We start from the raw sequence: 23,906 nt of genomic DNA on the forward strand, positions 1-23,906 counted from the left end.
AGGGGGAGGGGTAGTGAAACATCGATTGGTTGCCTCCCACACACACCCTGACCCCAGCCGGGGATGGAGCCTGCAACCCAGGTATGTGCCCTTGACAAGGAACTGAACCCAAGACTCAGTCCGAGGGCCGATACTCTAACCACTGAGCCAAACCGACCATGGCTTAAACTCTTTCTTGAAGATGTATTTTAGGACATGATACCCAAGTTTCAGCCCCAGCCCATCTCCAACACACCTGAGCTCTCTCAAATATTTTCATGTGCAGGTAATAAAGGGAAAAAACCCCCAAACTCCATTTCCCTTAAAATTTAGTGGGTTAAACTGATCTAATCTCAGGCCTTTCCCTGTTGGAAAATGTAAATCTCAAAAAACCAAACTACTCTTCAGTTATGCACATATTTCCCCTGAAACATAACACATTTAGAATAAACTAGTACTTTTATAAATGTTAACTCCCAAAATTATAGGATACATTCATACACATTCATGCAATCTATCCTTATAATGCTTTATTCAAACTTTACCTTTTAATTATTTTTTACAGAGCACTATCATTCCCTTCTCCCCCACCAAATGCTGGTAGAATCAACTGTTGAGACATACATCAATAGGAGTTAAAATGTGGGGAAAATAGTTCTTAACTATTACTACACAGATAAGAAAATATTCAATAAAGAAGAGTGCACCAATGTGTAAACTAAGAGGAAAAAAAAAAAAAACCCTAAAAAAACCGAAACAGCCCTCCCCGCAACAACAAAAACAATACAAAAGACCTATCTGAATCCAAAATGGGGGGAGGGAGAGAAAGCTCATTTCCTTCATTAAAAATCAGAGTGAAACAGCTATAGTTAAACAACTTTATTAACATAGTCAAGCAGTGATTAACATTCACATCTATTATGTCACATCATACAAATGTAAATACAAAATTACTACAGTACAATATATATTCTCTGCATGATCCAAAATATTTGGTGGCCCCAAAAAACTCTCTTTAAAATTCAGCAGCTTATCAAAAATTAAAACCGTATTCTATTTAAAATGAAGATCTGTTAGCACAGAGTTAGACTTCAAGAAATATCAATTTAGTACAGTTTGAGAAGTTGCAGGAGGGTATGTTTGAAGGACACATTCTAACATAGTGTGGCAGGTACAGGAAACATCAGATTTAAAGCTTTTAAGCATAACTCATACAACCTAAGTTGTCAGCAGAAAGATCCAGTTATTTATAATTAAAGCTAAAACTACTACATTATTGCACCCATTATTAACATGAATATTAAGTGTAAAACATTTTTATAAGTGAAGTCATTAACCACGTTTAAACATCTCTTCTCACAGATAATCTATTAAGTAAAATTATACAGTATTGTCTAATTATCATCTCCATAAAAAATCATCCAATCTTTGTTATATATCCAGAGGAAAAGAGTAATGAAGTGAATGGTGAAAGGACAGTGGAACCCCTCTATGAGGCTGGTAGCAGGAGGGGACCAACATTGCCTTGAAGGCTAACCATGTTACAGAATTAGACTTGCAAAATAGCAAAGTTGGCTTAATTCTAAGCCATAGTATAAGGGGATTCTATGCTAAACAAAAATTCTAATAAAAGGGAAAACAATATTTTCCTTATTAGTGATATAATGCTTGGCAAACTGATTTGGTTTGATTTAAAAATGTACAAGAGGTGAAAAAAATCATTTAACTTCCCTCAAAATCATGCACACATTGAAAAATACGTCCTGGGATACAAATCAGAATAAACAGTTGCTATAATTTAAATGCATACCTTAAAATTAATATGTATAGTAATTAGGAATAAAGATAAAGAACTCTATACATGTAATACCAATGGGGGAAAGATCTACATAAGACTGAAAAATTAGTCACAAATCACCTGGAGGGTGTACAAGTGAATGAAACTTTTATGTAAAATTTAATTTTTAAGAGACATCAGAAATACCACAATATTTAATACAGTATGAAAGGTACTAAGTAGATATACAATGCTCTTGCATGGTATTACTACTAGATAATATTGTCACACAGTTCTTTATTGATCTGATTTTTTATCTAGATTATCCCAGGCCTTTAACAATCTGAAGACCAGATTTTAATGCCTACACTTCAATAACAATACTACTGGCAAGTTAGTGCTTCCTCCTTGTACTATTTGCAAAAAGTAATTCAAGCAAAGCTGTACTTTAAGGTACTACTGAAGGAAGGATTTAAACTGCAGTTATGCATGATACACTCTTCTCTTGGGAAGAATGTTTTTGCACCGTTATCTGTTAATACATTCAATATGAATAATATAAATTATACGAAGAAAAAAACACACACCTCCACTGTTTTTTATTTATGGCAAAATATTTCTGTTAAATTTAACTCAAGTGTTTGAGACAAATTCTGGCATTTCAGTTATGCAGGGTAACTTAAGACAGAATAGAAAAATGTCCACTTTGCTATCTTGAGGGTTTGAAGAAAAGGAGGACCAAATTAAATTCACTTTCAAGGTAAACCTACAGGAGGAATTTATACCACCCTAGTCTGCTAGAATAAGGAAGGGAAAACCAGACTACATGGGAAGATTCTTCATGAAATACACTAAAAAACAAAGACTATAAGTATAATGATCCTTTATAAGCATATGTCACCAAAGCAAACAGGATACAAGAGTATTCACCTGAGATAAAACTTGTATCTGAATATTTTGTAACTGAGTAGACAAAGCATTTCAATAGAGGAAAGTCAGCGGAAATTATTTTAAAATATACATCTGATACTATTTTACAATATATGCAATTTAAGCAATTCAGATCAATGAAAAAGTCTTAACAAAAAATCACAGTGTTTATCAATATGTTAATTACAAAGTGTATGCTACTTATTTTGTTTTTAAAGATGTAATGGCTTGGTTAAGTGTTTTAAAATCTATTCTTCTGAAATCTAACTTGCGTCACAAAATCAAGTAGCAATAATGTAAAGCATCAGAACTGGCTCTTAAAGATTATTTACATATTGATTATTTGGGAAATAATCAACCAAAAAATATAAAAAAGTGATTTTTTTTACATAGTATGAAGTTATTAAAGAGATTAGACAATACAAAAAGCAAAATTCTTTCCTGAATAATGAGTATCTGTGGCACTAAGTTTATTTACTAATGGACTAAAAAATGAACTGCCAAACATGCATTTAAATTATATTAAATACACTTTCTGTTTCCAACTTAGGTTGATCAGCAGCTTTTGTTCTGTTAGAATCCTTCAAAGAGAGAAGCTCAAACAGGAAAAAGAAGGCATATATAACAGTAAACACTGACCTCCTGAGGTTCCTACAACATAAAAATATTCAAGTAGAAAATCTACATCACTTAGCAGCGGCTATGTCTGTAGTTGAGCACACCAACAGCACTTTAGTGTGTAAGGAGCAGATGAAGTAAGCCGTGCTTTAAGCATGCCAAGAGGCAGAAACACTGGAATGTAACAAAGACAAACTCACAATTTCAGAGACACTCAGTCAACATTCAAAACTATTAAGACTATGCCACAAGAATTAAGTTGCTTATATATATATATCCCATGATGTATTATCAGAATGCTAAATCAGAGCTTACCTCAAAAGAACTTAAAATGGCTTCTGCAAATTCTTATGCTATACTAAGTATCTGAAATATAAATTAGGAAAACAATACCTCATGGGGAGGAGTGGGGAATAAAAAAAAACCCCAACCCAATCTCAGGTTGCCAATTATATTTAGTTAATTTATTCTCTATGTTTAAATTAAATTTCCTTTTAATTAAAAAACAGGTTAAGCGATTATCAAATGAGCATATTCTTATGTGACATATCTGCCTAACTAAAATCAATTTTTAATCAACCAGGTGACAATATTGCTTTTTCATTCAACATATAATTACAGGTCCAAATAATTTTACTGAAGGTTGTTTTTGTTTAAAAGCTTTTAGAGAAGAATTTTGCCATTTTCTTTCAATTTAAAATATTACCTATTCTAGAATATTAAAATATCTCCCATATTAAATTCTGAAAAGTATTTAAAAAACAAACTAGAGAATATCACTAGAATTTAAGGGTAAAACAGCTATCCCAATTAGGTTTTAGAGACTAACTAGGAAGCAAATTTTGAGCTCCCAGCGAAGTAATGGTAGAAAAAAGAGAAAAATGCTACATCCCCTTTGGATCCAACTTATAACTAAAAAAAATTTTGGATATGAAAATAGCATTTAATTTCAGGCTCTACAGACTGAAATTTGCAAAGCCAAAAAATACAGGAAAGAAGGTGAAAGAACATGTTAAAAAAAATACATACACACACACACACACATACACAACAAAAACCTTTCTGCATGCTACCATGCATTTGAAATTTTTTAAAACGGTATTTATAAATTCACACACATACAGCTCAAACTTCAGTGCAATGGCTGTATCATTCAACACCTTTAGAAGAATAGAACCATGCAAAGAGGAGCAACTGCTTATAAAAATGGTTATTCAGTATTTATTCTGCAAATGCAAAGGTGACAAACTAAAATATAAAAAGGTTGTTATGGCTTAACATTTTTGTTGCAGATTAAATATGCAGCATTGAAAAATGGAAAGGTGTGGCTTCATCTCTGACCAGCAGAGTTAAAAAGAAAAATCTCTCCATTTTCCTTCATCATCATGGGATACACTGTTCAGGCAATCCAAATTAATAAAGACTTGAAACTTTATATGGAGACAAGATCAAGTGTACCAGTTAGGATTTCACATTCACAGTATATAAGAAAATACACATGGAAGGAAAAGTAAAGGGTTAACTTAACAAGGATTTATTCACAGGAATACATGTAAGTAGAGAAAAATAACAGAAAAGCTAAACAAATGAAATGAAGAGGATCCAAATCAACTTTCACTCTGTAGCTTTTTACTTGCACCCTGTGTGCATATATCTAGGGCACAGAGGGCCACCAACATGCGCCAATACAGTGTAGGAACCCTGCATTACATCCATTAACTTAAACATATCCTTAAGATCATGCTTTGAACAACAAAAAAAAGCTTAGAAGGCATTATGTTGAGTGGGAATAAACATTGAAATATAGCAATCATGTCTTCAACTTCTACAATTGTCTTTATGTGCCAACTAACATTTATGTAACCTCTTACAGATCTTTTACCATGTAATTTAAGTTTAGAAATTTGATAAAATCACTAGTAGTATATAACCATGCAGAAAGCACATCACACTGACAGCACAGAGGCAAAGATTTTGCACAGGTATATCAGCTTTCCACATTGTGCAGGTTACACACAATACAATATCAATCTTATTCCTAACAGATCCTAAAAAGGTATTTCAAGGCCTAGCTGTAAACTACAGTACTTTATATACCTATATTCTTAATAAAAATAAAATCCACAAATCTTAAAAAGGAATTTTAAATGCAGGGCTATATTGAATTGGTAAACTGCAACACAAACTGGCGCAACAGAGGTAAATGAATACCAATCTCACTCTACGTGATGCAAGCATGCTACTTACTTTCCCACTAATTTACTTTCAATCACTATGAGCCAGAATGCATGCCTGAACCTTAAACTGCACTTTAAAATTAACGTCTTGGCCTAGAAATTAAATCTAATGAAGTACAACCATCAAATTATATCCACTACATTAATGTTTTAATGCAAAATCAAGAGTTCTATCTTTTTTTTGATATGTCCAACCCCACTTATTCCTCCCTCCCTGCCCACCCCACAAAGGTAAAAGGAGTGACTCATTTGGCATTTCACAGGGTGCTTCATTGTTTAAATTAGATTTTTTATTTCTGACTTTTTTTGGGGGTACCTTAAATTGTAACTTCCAAGAACCTGCTTCTAGTATGGGTCAGCAAGCTGATTTTAATTCTATTAGCTTCATTTGTGTAGTTCTTTATCAGCATGCAAAAACAAGGCCCCATTGCATGGGAAAATTTATAAAAACCTTTAAATAATAATAATAAAAAAGCTTCTTTACTGTTTGTAACCCCCATTCTTAGGTTTCCTTTATTGTGCGTTATATAAATTTTCCTCTTTTATCCCTATGCATCATTTATATGGTTCTTGTTTTGGTACAATTCCCCATAATATTCCAGAATGTACTGTTTTGTGAGTTGACTGAATAGGTTTTTTTTTTTGCTTCTTCACATCCAGTGCGGAGTTGTAATTGAAGACATTTCCACCCACAAAGGCTCCAGATGTTAAAACGTTTCCCAACATCGACAATACAGTGACGGCAACACCTCCCTCCCGCCCCTCCCAGTAGGGTTGGGATTGTACTGTATTCCCTACTGGTTTACCCTTCCCCCCTGTAAAGGGTAACATTTTCCCTGGGTGCAGAGGCTCCCTCATAGTCTCCAAGACTGAAGGACCTGTAAGAAAAGAGTTTTATAGTTTAACAATTGTTTCTCTTTTGAAGTGAGTGGACCACAAAATTAATCAAGTAATGATGCTATCTCTTCCTAAAGAAAATGAGAAATTGGACAAATTGCCTAATGATAACCATGTTGCTTCCTTCTCCTATAGTCTCAACTATCACCTGCATCAGATACAAAAAAGGGACGCCAAGCTGGGGACAACCATAGAGAGGTGTGTAGCATTTTATATAGACAAAACATCCCTTTTTGCCAGTATTACCAATATAAAGCAAACAAAAATCCAATCTATATTAAAAAAAAAAAAACCAACCCCAAAACTCAAAGAGCATTACTTATTTTTGGTTGTCTGATGTTTTCACATAGGAGGTATTAAAGGTGTCCACTACACTCAGCAAATATAAAAAAGTAAATTTTAACATTCCTTTTTAAAATATATTTTCATCGATTTCAGAGAGGGAGAGACAGAAACATCAATGATGAGAGAGAATCATTGATTGGATGCCACCCTCACGTTTCCACTAGGGATCAAGCCTGCCACTTGGGCATGTGCCTCAACTGGGAACTGAACCTCAACCTCCTGGTTCATAGGTCTACGCCCAACCACTAAGCCACACCGGTAAGGCAACCTTGACTTCTTGATGCTAATTAATAATTCTTCTGACCCTATTTCACTCAGTCATTTTCTATACTCTCAGAACACTTGATTTTCCTGGTAAGGACTTTTTCAATGGTAGCATTTTTAATGATGAAAGTGACACCAAGAACTATAGATAGATTACTGGGAGATTGTAACTAGTATCTGACAGTGGAACTTTCACAACAAAACTCTACGAACCACTCATGCCAAACCTTGGATATTTATGAAAGTTCATGTGAATTCACAAAGGTGACTAGCCCATCTGTGGAGAAGTACAAGCAACCCCTTTTCTCTATGAAAAAAGGGTAGAATACAAAAAAAGGCAGGGCAATATACTGATTGGCTTTTATTTCTAATTAGAAAACTAAGAATTACTACATACCTTATCTTAGAACATGGTCACCACAGTTAACTTGTAATTGGTGATATGATAGGGACAACAGAAGGTAATAAATCTGAAAGTGCTTGAGACTTAGCTCACGGTTGAATCTTTTGGCCCTTGATGCATTCTCATGATTTAACATTAAGTGAATCAAGCACTTTTCCAAAATGCAGGCCATAAAACAGCTATTAGGACTCAAGACCTCCTGGGACAACACACACAAAGGATTCTGAGACATTCCAGAGGGTGCAAGTGTATTTCTACTGTCATCTAGGTTAATTAGAAAACCTAGATGTTGGAATCTTTCCAGGTTTAAAACCTAGCTCAGAGTAAATAAGCAAGCAAGCAAGCAAGTAAGCAAATAAAACTCCAACATAAAAAGGTAATTCAATTTGCTACACAACTGCTGGACACACCCTGAATACATTCTCTGGCCTTCAGTAAAATATGTCTCGCTTTATATCTAAAACCTAAGGTATAAACCATAGTTCACTGTACCTGCACTGGCCCATGTTCCTAACATTTGTTGAACCAACTCAGTGTGTTAGGCAACATACCCAATTTTGGCATCAAATATTATAACAGCATTTAATCCTCAAAAGAACTCAATGAAGGAACTGAGGCCAAGAAACCAGAATTGTTAGTTCAACTTAGTATGGAAAATCTCAAGAAACAAGAGTCCAAGTGAACTTACTCTCTACCACCCCAAATCAAAACAATCTTCCATTGCCCACTTAGAAAAAACAGTGCTAGGCCCATTGGTAGGCGTTCAATAAAAATGTACATTGAGCTCAGCCGGTGTGGCTCAACAGTTAAGTGTTGACCCAGGAACCAAGAGGTCACCAGCTCCATTCCTGGTCAGGGCACATGCCTGAGTTGCGGACTTGCTCCTAGTAGGGGGGTGTGTAGGAGGCAGCTGATCGATGGTATTTCTCTCATCAATGTTTCTATCTCTCTATCCCTCTCCCTTTCTCTCAAAAATCAATAAAAACATATTTTTAAAAATGTATATTAAACATTGAATAATAAATATTCTTAGCTACTGAGACAAAACCCATTTCCAGTCTACTTGGGTTTTCCCTAAAGCTCACTACATAGTAAGTCCTTGATATATCAGAAACTATAAACTCATGCTTTAAAACTAAACCACTTCTATTCTGGTGCTCTCTTATAGGGCAAAAAAGGCAACAGTGAAAGCAATGTTAAGTATTTTAACTAGCATGCCAGCTTGGATTTCTTTCTATCTAGGACTCAAAGTGGAACCATGCATTTTATCTTGCTTGATGGTTCTCTAAATAATTCTACTTAAGTAATTTAAAATTTAAAGTTTAATATAGCATGAGATTGTTTTATCCAACCTCTGTAGAAAACAAATAGCCCTATTCTATTCAGTAGTTTTAGATTACAGTCCTAAATTTCTTCATCCTGAAAAATTCTAAGCTATTTACAACTTACCCCTAATTATGGGACTGCAGCTCAAGTGCATGAGGTTAAACACCATAAAAAGCTGCAAGACGCTCTTTTAAGGGAGGCGGAAACTGGTCAGAGAAACGCCTCCAATTTTCATCTCCAACTTGATTTTTAAATCCATGAAGGATCTGCAAAGAGTGAAAGAAAAATCATTAATTTATCAATAAAAAAAGGTAAAACTCAGATCTGCATAGCTTCAGAAATAAAAAACTACTGATTTTATTGTTTTGAAATTTTATCCATTTTAAAGTAATAATTCTCAAACTTTGTTGGATTCTACAACATTCTATGTCTTGCCTAAAAGCACCTCACTGACCATGCTAAGCTTTTTTTGAGAAGTTTAGAACTTAGCAAGTGTCATAGTAATAGATGCTAAGAAATCTCTGGTATAATACTTATGAAAAACAAAAAGCATAGAATTCACTCAAAGAAAAAAAAAAGAATTCACTCAAAGGAATAAAATTTCTATGCTATACTAAGTTTTGTCAAGTTGGAAATATAAAAAGCTTTGGGTTCCTGGCTTAAGTATATATAGTTCACTAATTTTATTATTAGGTAATTCAAACATGTAACAGCATTTTACTTCTTTTTTTTTGTTATGGTTGAATGCTGACTAGAGTTAATCAAAAGGGGGGCACTACTAAAACAAAGAACTATGTAGGTTTAATCCCTATGGAGACCACTTAGATTTACTTCATTCAAGTCTATATTATATTCTAAATCTCAGTCAGCCATCTTTGAAAATATGTTAATTTGCACAGGTGGGATAATTGAACCACAGGTATCAGGGTACTGCTTGAAAACAACTTTTTTATTGAGAACAAAGGGCCTAAGTTGTATAGTCTACCAATATTGAAGAGTCTAGTTTTATATGAAATGTAAAAATAATTCAAACTTTCCATCTAGGACTGTAATAATTCCAAGATGCATATCATAAAGTCTTTTTAGTTACCTTACAGAACATGTCTCTCAGATCATCTTTTGGGTTAATCCATGATGCAACGGCATCACAAAAAAATATAAAATCCTGTAACAAGCAAGAAATACATTTTAGATTGATATTATATTTGTCAAACACATGAAAAAAGATATATAAACTTCAGAATATGTATGATATAATCCTAGCCAAAATAAAAAGGAAAATCAACTACGATTATAAAAATTGTAAGTGAATTGCTTAATGGTTGTCCTTATTCCTCTACCATCAACAAACCTCTCCTCATTCAGTTTATACTGCAATTTAATGCCCTTTTATGTTTTATTTTACATCACAAAACAAAACCCATCTAGTAAATGTTTAGTATCAGCAATGAACTGAAAGTACCAAATGAACACCAATTAAAAACTTTCTTTTATTGGATTACATAAAGTAATAATACAATTCTAAGTAGCCTAAAAATAATTTAAGATAGTTAAAAGCATAAAACAAATAAGCTTAATTTGAAGCATAGAAATGAATAGATCTAAATTTTAAGACCAAGCTTCAAAAAAAAAAAAAAAAAAAAAGACCAAGCTTCATATAGAAACTGAAATGATCAAAAGTTAGAAAAAACTAATTATGGCCGAAACCGGTTTGGCTCAGTGGATAGAGCGTCGGCCTGCGGACTGAAAGGTCCCAGGTTCGATTCCGGTCAAGGGCATGTACCTGGGTTGCGGGCACATCCCCAGTGGGAGATGTGCAGGAGGCAGCTGATCGATGTTTCTCTCTCATCGATGTTTCTAACTCTCTATCTCTCTCCCTTCTTCTCTGTAAAAAAATCAATAAAATATATTAAAAAAACAAAAAACCCCCCCCAAAAAAACCTAATTATGTAGCTAAGAATAACACCCAACCCAACCCAACCCATCCCAATCCAAAACAAACAACCCCCTCCCCAATGCTTAGACAATGTAAAAGATAATTGGATTATTCTGACTATAAAAACAAGGTGACAACAAGCAAAGCCTTTAAATATTTCACTAAAGTTTTTGTAAATATAGATTATCACACTGAAAACACTCAAGATACAACATTCAAGATGTAGCTGATGTCCTGACATGTTCACTACTTTAATTATCAAAGTGTGATGTTAAAAACTTAAATATATGTACACACATGTAGAATTTGTGATTACAAATTTAAACGTAAGAAAACTTAAGATTTTTCTTTTAACTATATCCAAATACATATGTAAAAAGTAGAAATTTCTACCAATTCTTAAGTTGGTAATGATTCATGACCATATACATGTGTTACTTCATGTATAAATTAAAAAAAAAGTAGCTAAAATTCTAATGGGAAAATGTTCCTTTTAAACATACATAGTAGACATCATATGATACCTCTAAAACACATTTAAGGTGATACAAAAGTTCTTAAATAATGAACAACAACAAAAAAACCACCCTAACTTACTGCCAGAAGGTTATTGTCCAAGTAGGGACCATCTATCTCTAAAGATAGTAAGTTATTGTTTTACAAATGTGAAATTAGCCAAGAGTTTTTCCAGTTCTAATTTGTAAGTTTTTAATGCCAGTCACCCACATTAATCTGAATTTTATAAGCTGGTAATGTATGTTTATAAACCTAAATTAAACAACAGAGTACTTAATACAAGATAGAAAATATTAAAAGGTTTCAATTAAAAAATGTGTAAAACACCCATCTCTTGGAAGAGAATGGTCACTTTCTTGAAAACCCTGCTTACACTTTTACCCTTTATAATTTCTGTTGAGGAACCTGGGACTTTTATTTGGGAGTGCGATGGCTTGCATTTTATTGATTTCATATATATGGTGTCAATCAACACGTTTCTATTTTGTGTGTCTTGCAAATTTGCAGTTGGATTCAGAGATCTGGTCAGACTCATGCTTGATGCTATTGCCAAATAATTTTTTTTAATGCTGAAACTGTCTAAACATAGTAAGAATTAAGACAGGAAACAAAATAAGGATAAACCATAAGCTCTCAAAATTAGTTTCAATGGCTGATTCACTATTCTATTTTACTCACTACTGAGTTTGGCAGTTTGATTTTAAGTAACAGAAAGAGTATTCTACTATTAGGTCATTCTCTTAAGTATAAATATCCTCAAACTCAACAAAATTGATATTCAGGGATGGGAGACATATACAAAGTAAATAAATGAGGCCTAAATGTGAATGAACAAAGCTTTGGCTTTATTCAGTAAAAGAATGAAAATGTATTCGCCCAATCTGCTACTACATTTCATGACAAAATATTCAGAATATTAAAAGTTACGAACAAATTCTTGGGAATGTCTTACTTGAATTACTCCACTGGGATTCACACTGATCATGGTACAAATTCCACGAAATGCTGAATCCTTTTCCTCATTGTCCCTTATGTTTCTCAGAGAGGTGCACCTATTAAATTATAGAATTGAGTTTAGCATTTAAGTAAGAAGCAGCTTCAATTACAATACTAATGAACAGTATTTAATGGAATAAGCAACACTGTATAATGTTTACATTAAAAGAATTTTCATAAAGCTTAACTTTCTCACACTTCCTGAATGAGGGCCCATCTAATTTCAAATAATAAAAACCGTAAAATTCAAATTTTCTTATTAATAGAGTGCATCTATAAAATGGACAATTGATTTTAATCTCTCATTTAAACTATTAATGAGCTTGAGCCATGAGTAAATTACTAATTTAAAAAAGACTGCATTATGACTTGTATTCCATTAAACACTAAAATGACTGAATTGAAAGATTATCAATTAAAAGAAGCAGAACATAGGATATACTGCCACAATATAAACTATTATCTTATGGTGTAGATGTTTAACTTTTACATTAAGAAGCAAATAAGATTTTTATACATAAATTTAAACATGTATTTCTTAATGCAATTCAAGTTTTCAAATTAATTATAAAAAGGAAACATAATGCAAAAACCTAAATTTATAGAATTTGCATGCATCTTTATTTTACTGGTGGATATTTAAATGCTTTTTATGTGTAATCAAGCTTCTTAACACAGCAAGCATGTGACAATCTTATCCCATGCATCAATTAGTCGTTAGCCACAACATAAAATAAATATACATGACGATGCTGCTGAAAACCTCACAAACCTGATAGGACAAGATTAGTCACATGGTTGGCAATGATTAAGGACTGTGATTTTTGTAACCAACTGAAAATATATCTAAAAGTGAGATAGAAAGAGAAAGAAAGAGTGAAGAAAAATGAATTAAAAAAAAAAGATTGAATAATACACACCAGGGTCTTATAAACTGCTGTAGCATGGGGGCCACCTCTTGAGGACAAACGTAACCAAGACGACCAATTGTTATTGCTAAGGTAACGCAATCACGGTTATACACCACCAAACGCCAACCAAGACATGAGCAAATGAGGGGGAAGGAGAAAAAATAAAGAAAAAACAACAAATAACTCAGAAACAGAAACCAACAGAATTTGTGTATGATAATAAACATAAGATTTCACCAGTGCTGTTTACTACCACCCCCTAAAATAAGGGGCAGCAACATATATGGCATACTCTTGAAAAAGGAAAAACAAAAGGAATTAAAAAAACTTTAAAGATTGAGAGAACACCAAAAACCATGATGAATTGCTTTTCTCGCTCAATACAGTGTCAATTTATCATACTTTCTGTTAATAAAAAGATGAGCGATTATTTGATTTAGAAATTCTTCAGTTAAAGCCAGTTGAAATTTCAGAATTTAATAATGAAATCTATGTTTTTTCCCAATAATTAGTAAATGCGAATGACTACATTTCTGAATTGTCTACTCAAACACACTTCTCAGTTAAAATTTCCTTCTCACTTTTCCACATCACTTTTTATTAGTGATTTCCATTTTTGAAAATTATCTAGGAATTTAATCCAAACTTTGGTAAAGTTTTTTGTTTAACATTTCCAAAACAAACCAGTGGACCATTGGTTGCCTGCTGTCAAAATCAACTGTCAAGTTTTAGGTATTATGGTACACACTGAATGGATTGAAAGACTGCTGTGCTATGTCAAATCCCATTCTGAAAACTCTCTAATGGTGATTAACAACTCAGGTAATAGTCCACAAATTTCATACCACATTGACATAAAGGAAATTCAGACAGTCCACTATAATGACATGTGATATGTGGACCAAAGGAACAAATATTCTGTCTTTGCTATAAAAGGCATAGCACAAAATAGATAAACATTGTACTGATTACATGCTAAGATTCTATGCAAAATGGGAATTAATCAAACATATATTCACCATCAAAATTCAGGAAGTCCTTATACTTAAAAGGGCTAAAACAAGTGCAACTCAGAACTGTATTCTGCAATTCAAAGATACATACATATAAATACATTTATACACAACGTGAAAAAAAAGAAAAACACGAACAGAAAACAAACCATGAAGTGCTTTAATGGTGTTCTCTCAAAAACTTACAGGTTAACCTTTCATAAAAAAAGGGTGAGGGGTAAAGAAAAATGTTTAAGGATTACTTGAAGCAAACTACACAGATAATACTAAAATCCAGCAGATTCATATGAAGCAAGAGAAAGAAAACCTATGTTCAAAAGACACAAACTATGCAACATTCTCATTAAACAGGCAAGTATGAACAATCCAATGAAACATGCGATAAAGCAGATGATGGTCCATTGAGAAAGTTCAGTGTAGGATATACTGATTTGGAAAAAAAGCAAATAACTGCATACACTAAGGAATTGGCTTTATAAAATATTAAGATAATGATAATTAAGTTGCTAAAATCTATAGACATTAGACATTGACAATGATTTTATTTAATAATTACTTCCTTTTTTGGGTGAGGAAATAAAACATTTTCTGCAGCCACTTGTATTAAGAGTAATTCAGTGAATGCCAAGTGTGTTTCTTAATCATATCAAATTGCAAAGTATTACCAACTACCTTTTGATTTACTTAGGGTAGAATCATATTTAGAATATAATCTTACAGATAAAGCCAATTTGTTAAAGGAATTCACCAGCTGATATCCCACAAGAAACTTTAACATACATTACACTCAACATTTATTTGCAGTTACGCATTCACATTTAAAAATAGAAAGTTTCTTTAGACTTAATAGTAATTTTATAATGGCAAGTGTTCCAAATCTGAATGTCATGTATAGGTACTGCATTCTAAAGAGATAAAAACCAGACAGGATTTCATAACCATCCTACACAAAGACTTTTTTTACTTTTTAGCAAGAAAATCTGATTCGCTTTATGATATAAACAGTACCCATACAGCCAAACAGCCATATAACTGTTTCATAATTAAAAGATTTCCTTCCATACCAATAAACATAATAAACGTAACAATTTTAATCACATTAGGCCAAAATAAGCTTTCTATAATTAAGAAACATAAAATTAAAATGCCCTTGAAAACAATTTTTATTTAGAAAACCTTATTTTAATCTTTGTCCAATATTTTGGTAAGACCTTCATTGACTATGAATATATTACTGGAGTTATCTTAGTATATAAAGAAAGAAAAGTGCCTGATTGAAAGCAAAATTTATATCTTGTATCATTATCAGCAAAAATCTAAGAAGGTGGAAGGAAATCACCCTGAAATGTGTTCCATAGTATGGTATGGAAGGTACTCTTTAATATAAACATGCTCTCTAAATGCAAAAGAGAAACAAGCCTCCTGAATAAAAATCCCACAAAGTACTGCCTAAGTCTTCAATTTGAAGGAAAAGGAAACACAAAATAGAAAATACATACGTATATAAACCATTATAAACCAATTAGCCACTACATTGCAATCTATCTTTGGCTATATTTTTACAGATTAAAAAAAAATCATTACTTTCAGCTCCCAGTTGCTCTCTATATTTTTACAGATTAAAAAAAAATCATTACTTTCAGCTCCCAGTTGCTCTCTGAATTAATATAAAAGTAAAATTTATATTTCTCCATCCTTATTTTAGCTGGGGTCCATTTTAGGAAGTATTAAGACACTAGAATAGGGGGGAAAGGTGATTTTTAAAAAAAAGTTTCTTAAGATTGGTTATGGAATGCAGCTAAAAACAGTACATTCCATTTACCGAGAATCCAAAATAGCTGTTAATAATAAGCTGGGTTTCTAAAGCTAACTTTGGTTTCTCTATGCATCTTAATTTAAAATTAAAAGGCAAGTAATTTTCTCTTCACCAAAACAGTTCAGTCATATGGTACCTGTATTCTCTAACAACGTCTTTGGTGTGTTGGGTCTGTTAATGATTTCTACAAGCTGGTGCAACACCATAGGAATATAAGGCTGCATCTCTATACCTAGATCATCCCCAAAAGAGAAAAACAAAAAAAAAAAAATTCAATGTTAAAATACCAACTTTGGTTCCTTTTTAAACTGTGACATATGCTATTATTAATATGTAAAATTAATTTAAATTTAAAAACAAAACATGAAAAAGGCAATTACAAAAATATTAAGGCACTTAAAAACTTACACTTTTAAAGAAGAAGAAAAAAATCTTACCCATTTGAATGGAGATTTCTCCAATTGCCCATGTGGCATTATTACAGACTGATATGAACTCTGGATTTAGGTTGGTTCCCAATATTGGCATGAAATCAGCTAGAAAAAAAATGTTTTAAAATGTATACTTATCAACAGCAGTGTATTATGCTTTAAAGAAAACCTACTAGGTGGAAACTGAAAAGCAGGAAAGAAATAGCAATATTTTAAAGGTGTTGGTAAATATTTATTTTAAGAAACTGAGAGAGGCAATATCAGAACTTTCATATGAAGTAGATCAGGAAACATAAGATTTGGAATATTTCAGGTTTCACTAAAAAGAGTTGGCATAGTACTATTGTCATCAGACTGAGAAAACTCAAAGGTAAGGGAAGCATGATACATTACAACTTTTTTTCAAAGCTAGTTTATATCACATGCACAATTTTTTTAAAAAAGCAGTGATTTTGGTTTTTAAAGTAACTTTTACCCTAGTGCTCAGATTGTGGTCTCTCAATATCATTTTGCACTTAAAAGGAATGAAGGTCTCAGAGAAATGTTTCACTGCAGGTTAAGGGCAGGAAATGTACCCAACAAACCTGTACTAGTTTATTATACCACAAAGAACGCAGGAGCCAACTTAAGCTACCAATGCTTACAGGTAGGACAATTTGGGTACACTCAAAAAACAAACACAAACTAAACTCTGAAACATAATATAGATACTGGGAATCAATTCATTATTTTGAAAACTAGCAAGTAAAGAGAATCAAGCAATGATCCTGCCTCTCCTATAGAATGTGTACTTCAGGGAAATAATTTATTGATATGGAAAATATCTCTGCATATGTATTCTCACTATTAAATGAAGAATTAGAATATAATTTTTAAAAATCAGTGGATCTAAAAACCAGGGTTTCTCAATTTTAGCAACACTGATCATTTGGGCCAGATTATTCTGTTGTGTGTGGGGCTGTTGCGTGCCTTGTAGGACTTAGGCCAACTTCTTTTGTCTCAATGCCCTATATACCAGCAACACACCCCTAAGGTTAAACTAAATGTTCTGCAGGAGCCCTAGCCTGAGGAATGAAGGATCCCAGGTTCAATTCTGGTCAAGGACACATGCCTGGGTTGCAGGCTCAATCCCCAGTAGGGGGCATACAGGAGGCAGCCAATCAATGATTCTCTCTCATCATTGATGTTTCTATTTCTCTCTCCCTTTTCCCCCTTTTGAGATCAATAAAAAAATATTTTTAGAAGAAAAAAAATGTTCTGCAGGAGGGGGGCAGCACACAGAATTTCCCTGGTTGAGAAACAGTAATCTAGAAAATAATCATTATTATTGGTAACATAAAAAAAGAGAGAACTAGACATTGCGCACCCCCTAAAGAAGGGACACATGATCTATAAAAGTCTTACAAAGGAATGAAATCCTTTCATACAAGTTTAAACTCATAAAAACTCAGTTAGATGGTTAATATTTGTAAGAACAAGCTTCACACAAGACAAGAATTCAATACACTTTCATTTAGAGTAGTTAGGCTGGAACTTCATGATTTTTAAAAATATATCGTAATTAATGTTATTACTCAAAGTTCAGAATACAATTATTTTTTACAGAAGTACAACTGGGAATTGGGTGAAGAAACTTCCAGTCTATAAGAAATAAGTTCTGGGGATGTAATGTATGACATGATAACTATAGTGAACAATTTTGTAGTGTATATTTTAAAGTTGCTAAAAGAGCAGATCTTAAAAGTCTTACCACAAGGAAAAACAATCTTTTTAACTTTTTGAGGTGATGGATTTTAATTAAACTTGTTGTGGTAATCACTTCATAATATATACATAAGGTGTACAACATATCAAATCATGCTGTATACTGTAAACTATAGAATGTTATGTATCAACTGTATCGCAAAAAAACTGGAAAAGAAAAATACCCCAAAGCACAACTGTATGAAATGAAAAAACCTTTTAGGTCAATGTTTTAAACCAAGGTTTATTAAATCATGCATAAATAACTCATCCAAAAAAGATGGGATATAGAAATGAAGAAGAAAAAAAGTAACCAAAATTCCATTTAACCCATGGATTTGACAGCAATTCAGGTTACATTATTCAATAAATCCCTTGTTATCTTCACAGAAGACTAAGACAAATGCTATGGTATTAAAACAGAAGCAAATCATTATTTACTTCTTAAGTAAATTGCTTGAAAAGTATCCTATGATATCTGAAAAAGTATGCTGCTTTATCATGAGAAAACCTAATAAAAGGCTGCTGAGTAATGGTGAGTTCAAGGGGACAAAGAACAGGAGTTCCTGTCCTTCCTGCTTCAATCAAAGAAGCTTTAACCAGTCAAATGTACATTTATAAATGTTGGGATTCCATGAAATTACATTTTAATAATAAAGAACATAGCTGACATTAAAATCACATCATAGCAGTAGAAAATATTCCTACCTATACAAGGCTTAACATGCTGAAAGCAAGCTTTTGTCAGATCACCTAACAGGGCGAAGGAACTCTGTCGAACTTCTGGCATTTTATCCTATAAGAAATAAGCAGAAATTAACCCAAATGTGATACAGAGAACCAGGTTTCAATTCATTTTACCTTAACAGGTCTCACCTGCATGCACTGATACATTAGTGTTAGAATGTTACTTCGGGCTACTAGCTGTTCAATGTTGCCTCCAAGTCCTTCAGCCAGGCCACTGAGTAAATCAAGAGCCACTATCATAAAATCTTTATCTGGAGCCTCATATTGATCTGGTTGAGCATTGTTCAACTGAAATTAGACACAATTTTTTGAAAAATTACTTTGAATCAATTGTTGAAAAATTTCATTTGTATACATTATGCATCTCCTTAGAAAAATGCTTATGATGCCAACAAAGAGATACAATTTTTTTTTAAATACCATGGCTTGTGCAAGAGTCTTCTGTACTAGGTTTACACAACGCTGATACACAGGTTCACAGTATGGAAGGAAGCCAGACTGCAGGGCTGTGGCAACTGAAGATAGGCACTAGAAAGAATAAAGCATGAGTGTAAAATTTATGGGTATTGTTAACATTATGATAAATGCTTTAAAGTATACTAATTCAGATCCAGGTTATTTCTGAGTTTGCTCTACTAGTCTTTTTAAACCTCTCACCTGGATGCCACTCATTGCTGTTAAGTTTGCCAGCCGGAGGTTTCCTCAGAAAAAAAAAAAATGTAAAAAAGTAGTTTCTAGCCCTGGCTTTTGTGGCTCAGTTGGTTGGGTGTTATCCTGTGCACCTTCGATTCTGGTCAGGGCACATGTGGGCATGCAGGTGGCAGCAGATCAATGTTACACTCTCACATAAATGTTTCTTTCTCCCCTTTGCTCTCTCTCTCAAAATCAATTATAGAAGTTTCTATAATGAATGTCACCTGTCAAGAACAGATTAAGTTTATATATTCCTATTTTTTTCTCAAATATTAGAGATCTATTTACTTATCCTCCCATTCTGGTAAATGATGTAGGTAGACTTTACTGAGCACATTCTGAGCCCCTGCTTATTTAGCCGTAACAACTCTTCTTGTGTTGCTGGACCCAGAATTAGTTATTGCTCTTGGTCCCAGAAGTTTATACTTCTTGGATAGGGACAATCCATGACAGAAGTGTGACCCGTAAAATGATAGGGGGAACAAGAATGACAATGACTGAATTGGCTCTACCAATATCAAGTCATTTAGGTTTAAGTTACTACATTTGATAGTGTGCTGAGTTATTTAAATATATAACATTTCTTTTTAATTAAAAAGTATTTAGTATACATAGAAGAAAATTTCAAACTAGACAGAAAGGGTACAAAGTGAAGTCTCTCTTTATTAGCATCAAGTCCTAATGCTATGTCAAAGGCATCTAGTCAGCCCTCCACATCCATGGACTCCCAAAAGGGGATAAAAAACAGTACAGGCTTTTATGGGGAAAAATATGCATATAACCAGACCTTTGCAGTTCAAACTGGCACTACCCAAGTATCATCTGTGTATTAATTATGGTATAGCTATGTATCTATATCAAGAAATGATTAGAGATAGATGTATATGATATGGGAAGATCTCCATGATAATTTATTATCAATTAAGAAGAGCAGATTAGAGCCCTGGCCAGCTTGGATCAGTGGTTAGAGCATCACCTGGAAACCAAAGGGTTGCGGGTTTGATTCCCAGTCAAGGGCACGTACCTGGGTTGCAGGTTTGATCCCTAGCCCCAGTTAGGGCACATGCAGGAGGCAACCAATCAATGTCACATTGATATTTCTCTCTCCCTCTCCCTCCCTTCTACTCTCTTAAAATCAATGGAAAAAATATCCTCGGGTGAGAATTAACAACAACCAAAGAACAGGTTAGAAAACATATAATTTAACAATATTTCTTAGTATAGGTGCACCATAATTAAAGTAATGAGAAGTTACGTATTTATCCAGCATTTTAACAGAAATAGCTTAGGTTGTAAAATTTTTAAACACCGTTTAGATTTGGACATGTTTTTTTTTGATAAAACACAGATAAAATAAATGTTACCAGTTTAGCATACCTCAAGTAAAGGGAAGAGATCTTTATCTTCATCCTTTAACATGTTCCATTTCTGGATCAGTGGAGGCATTAGCATCTGAATATATTCCTATTTACAATAATAAAAAACACATAAAGCTCCACTGTCATACGCTAACAAGTCCATTTTGAGTCTATGAAAATTAAAACCCATTTAGAGTAATTGTGTAAAATAATTACAGAATGTATTTTAAGACTCTTTGCACCTTTAACATTTTTATTTTGCCTATCTTTTTAATTTATATGACTTTGTTCTAGTTTTAAGTCATCTTTCATCCTTTGTGAAACAAAATATATACAAATATACCATACATAAAAATTACTTGATCACAATTAAGAATGATTCATGTAAGTTTTACTCTTTAGTGACTCAATTTTTTAATTCTGGCACTTGTGACATGTAATATGGCTCTAGTTGTACAGTATGTTAGAAAGGACAGGTTTACCTTATTGGGGCATTTGTAGAAAAAGATTCGTAATCATTTAAGTATCTTTATTTAAACTGAAGAATCCATAAAACCAAGTAAATAAATGTAGTAATAATATAAACAAGGGGCCGCGATTCTAAAGGTTCTGATTTAAGACATTCAGAAGAACACCCCTCCAAACAAACCAACCAACCAATATCAAAGTAAACCCACAAACCAAGTGTCTTGCATCAAGTTTTAACTATAACTTATAAACACAGACAATTTCTTAAGAATTGCCATGTAGCAATCATAAACAAAATCTATTCCTTAGCAGGAAATTTTGAGCCATATTAAAATTCTAATACTACAAATCCAATCCCGTACTCTTCTTCTACTCTGAACACTACTAGAGACAGTTTGGCTCCCTAGCCATATTTCTTCTGTATCAATCACTATTAGCATTTTTAACCTATTACCCCAATTTCTAATTGTTTTATCTAGTGTATTCTCCATACTTGAAAATTCTGGTGAGAAAACAAAAATGTCTAGACGTGATACTCTAAAGCAGGGGTCCTCAAACTTTTTAAACAGGGGGCTAGTTCACTGTCCCTCAGACTGTTGGAGGGCTGGAATATAGTTTAAAAAAAACTATGAACAAATTCCTATGCACACTGCACACATCTTATTTTGAAGTAAAAAAACAAAACGGGAACAAATACAATGTTTGTATTTGCATGTGGGCCGCGGGCCGTAGTTTGAGGACCCCCGCTCTAAAACTACAGTATTTATAAAGTGGTAGATACAATACTTTAAATTTTACAGGGTATAAAAACTTTATTCCTTTTCCTTTAGTCAGTCTACAAAGTGTTTTACATTCATGTGAGATGCTGCTGTTAATTTCCAAACCAAGCACATATTTATTTTCATAATAGTTAACCACAGACACTTACTGGTTTGTTTAAATGATGTCCTACTGAATCTGCTAATGTTCCTATGGCATCATAAAGAATGAGCAAGTTCTTATGCTGGTATTTGCTAAATGCAAAGACCAAGGTATCAAGTATATAAGCAAGGTAAGGAACAAGTTCTGTGCAAGCCTCCTCTTCTAGGGTAGCAAAGGCACTGTAATTAGAGAGAGAGTATTAGTGTTGGGAAAAGGAACAGTTTAACAGCTACTCAAGTAGGTACACTAAGTGACAGATGACAGGTCACTGAGGGACTTTCTGTGGAGTTACAGTAGTTGACCTACAGACTAATGTGAATCGGCTCTTTGTTATTGCTTCCAGAGTATAGGCCAGGGGTGGGCAAACTTTTTGACTCGAGGGCCACAATGGGTTCTTAAACTGGACCGGAGGGCCGGAACAAAAGCATGGAGGGAGTGTTAGTGTGAACTAATATAAATTCAAAGTAAACATCATTACATAAAAGGGTATGGTCTTTTTTTTTTTTAGTTTTATTCATTTCAAACGGGCCGGATCTGGCCCGCGGGCCGTAGTTTGCCCACGACTGGTATAGCCCTTGCCAGCACAACTCCAGACACCCATGGAAATTAGGCTGCAAGATAATTATACTGTTGTCATAGCCAGTGAGAGGGAAAAAAAGTTTAAGAAACACAAAGGCTGATGTCTAGTTAATCACATTTGTATTTACAAAATCATAAGGTGTAAGCTACAGATAATAATAAAAACTGCATTAATGGTTTAATACCAACATTTCATACAAGGTTGAAAATTAGTTTCTCATTGACATACCCACTCCTTTCCCACACAATGAACATTCTGTTATGAATCTGTCCTACCTGCAGGCAGCTTCTTGTACTCTCTTGTTGCTATCCAGGATACGCTTTAGCAATTCTGTCATTAATGGCTTCAGGTACGTGTCTGGGGGCTGGCTGACTACCCAATGTGCATAGCGGCTCAGAGTCCAGCACGTTATGGAACGTACAAGAGCCTTTTTATCAGAGAGGCACTGAATAAGGTGAGGAATGAGCTCAGGCAAGTATGGAATCATGCCTTGCATACAACCTAGGAAAAAAAATCACCAAAAACTTTCAGAAAATGCTAAAATATGGTTAAAAAGCCCTTTCAGTAAATATTAAACTGACACACACTCCATGAAAAATATTCAGATCACCTCCACTGTAATAAATATACTGTAATAATCTGTTCTAAAATTATTAAAAACTGAAACGAGACCTAACTGCTCTTAAGTATCTTCCAACAGGGTAAAGAAAGCTCATTTTACTTCTGCTACACAAATTATGACTTTTAGAACTGCCTTTAAAATGCTTCAAGTTCTTCTAGATAGATGTTTACAACTAAGGACAGAATAATAACTAACCCTTATACTAGCAGAGAACGATGACACTCTTGACTTACAACAGTGATGGCGAACCTATGACACGCTTGTCAGAGGTGACACGCAAACTCATTTTTTTGGTTGATTTTTCTTTGTTAAATGGCATTTAAATATATAAAATAAATATCAAAAATATAAGTCTTTGTTTTACTATGGTTGCAAATAT

General features: G+C 33.5%; 1 protein-coding gene across 3 annotated transcripts in view; it reads right to left on the reverse strand.

The window, feature by feature from the left end:
- Nucleotides 1-843: 843 nt before the first annotated feature.
- TNPO1 (transportin 1) overlaps nucleotides 844-23,906 on the reverse strand; it is an 87,346-nt gene continuing 64,283 nt past the window's right edge. For 2 of the 3 annotated variants that reach the window (XM_059694355.1, XM_059694356.1), the window contains exons 13-25: nucleotides 23,181-23,406; nucleotides 22,333-22,504; nucleotides 20,956-21,042; nucleotides 19,306-19,413; nucleotides 19,015-19,173; nucleotides 18,847-18,934; nucleotides 16,402-16,500; nucleotides 16,101-16,196; nucleotides 13,145-13,220; nucleotides 12,181-12,280; nucleotides 9,867-9,941; nucleotides 8,900-9,042; nucleotides 844-6,419 (exon numbers count right to left, since the gene is read on the reverse strand). In XM_059694355.1, coding sequence (XP_059550338.1) covers nucleotides 8,935-9,042; nucleotides 9,867-9,941; nucleotides 12,181-12,280; nucleotides 13,145-13,220; nucleotides 16,101-16,196; nucleotides 16,402-16,500; nucleotides 18,847-18,934; nucleotides 19,015-19,173; nucleotides 19,306-19,413; nucleotides 20,956-21,042; nucleotides 22,333-22,504; nucleotides 23,181-23,406 — 1,394 coding nt within the window. In that variant the 3' untranslated portion in view covers nucleotides 844-6,419; nucleotides 8,900-8,934. Of the gene's footprint in view, nucleotides 6,420-8,899; nucleotides 9,043-9,866; nucleotides 9,942-12,180; nucleotides 12,281-13,144; nucleotides 13,221-16,100; nucleotides 16,197-16,401; nucleotides 16,501-18,846; nucleotides 18,935-19,014; nucleotides 19,174-19,305; nucleotides 19,414-20,955; nucleotides 21,043-22,332; nucleotides 22,505-23,180; nucleotides 23,407-23,906 lie in introns of those variants that run through there. The other variant, XM_059694357.1, reaches the window with a different exon arrangement.

This window comes from Myotis daubentonii, chromosome 4 (genome assembly GCF_963259705.1).
Source record: "Myotis daubentonii chromosome 4, mMyoDau2.1, whole genome shotgun sequence".
In the NCBI taxonomy this organism is placed as follows: Eukaryota; Metazoa; Chordata; class Mammalia; order Chiroptera; family Vespertilionidae; genus Myotis; species Myotis daubentonii.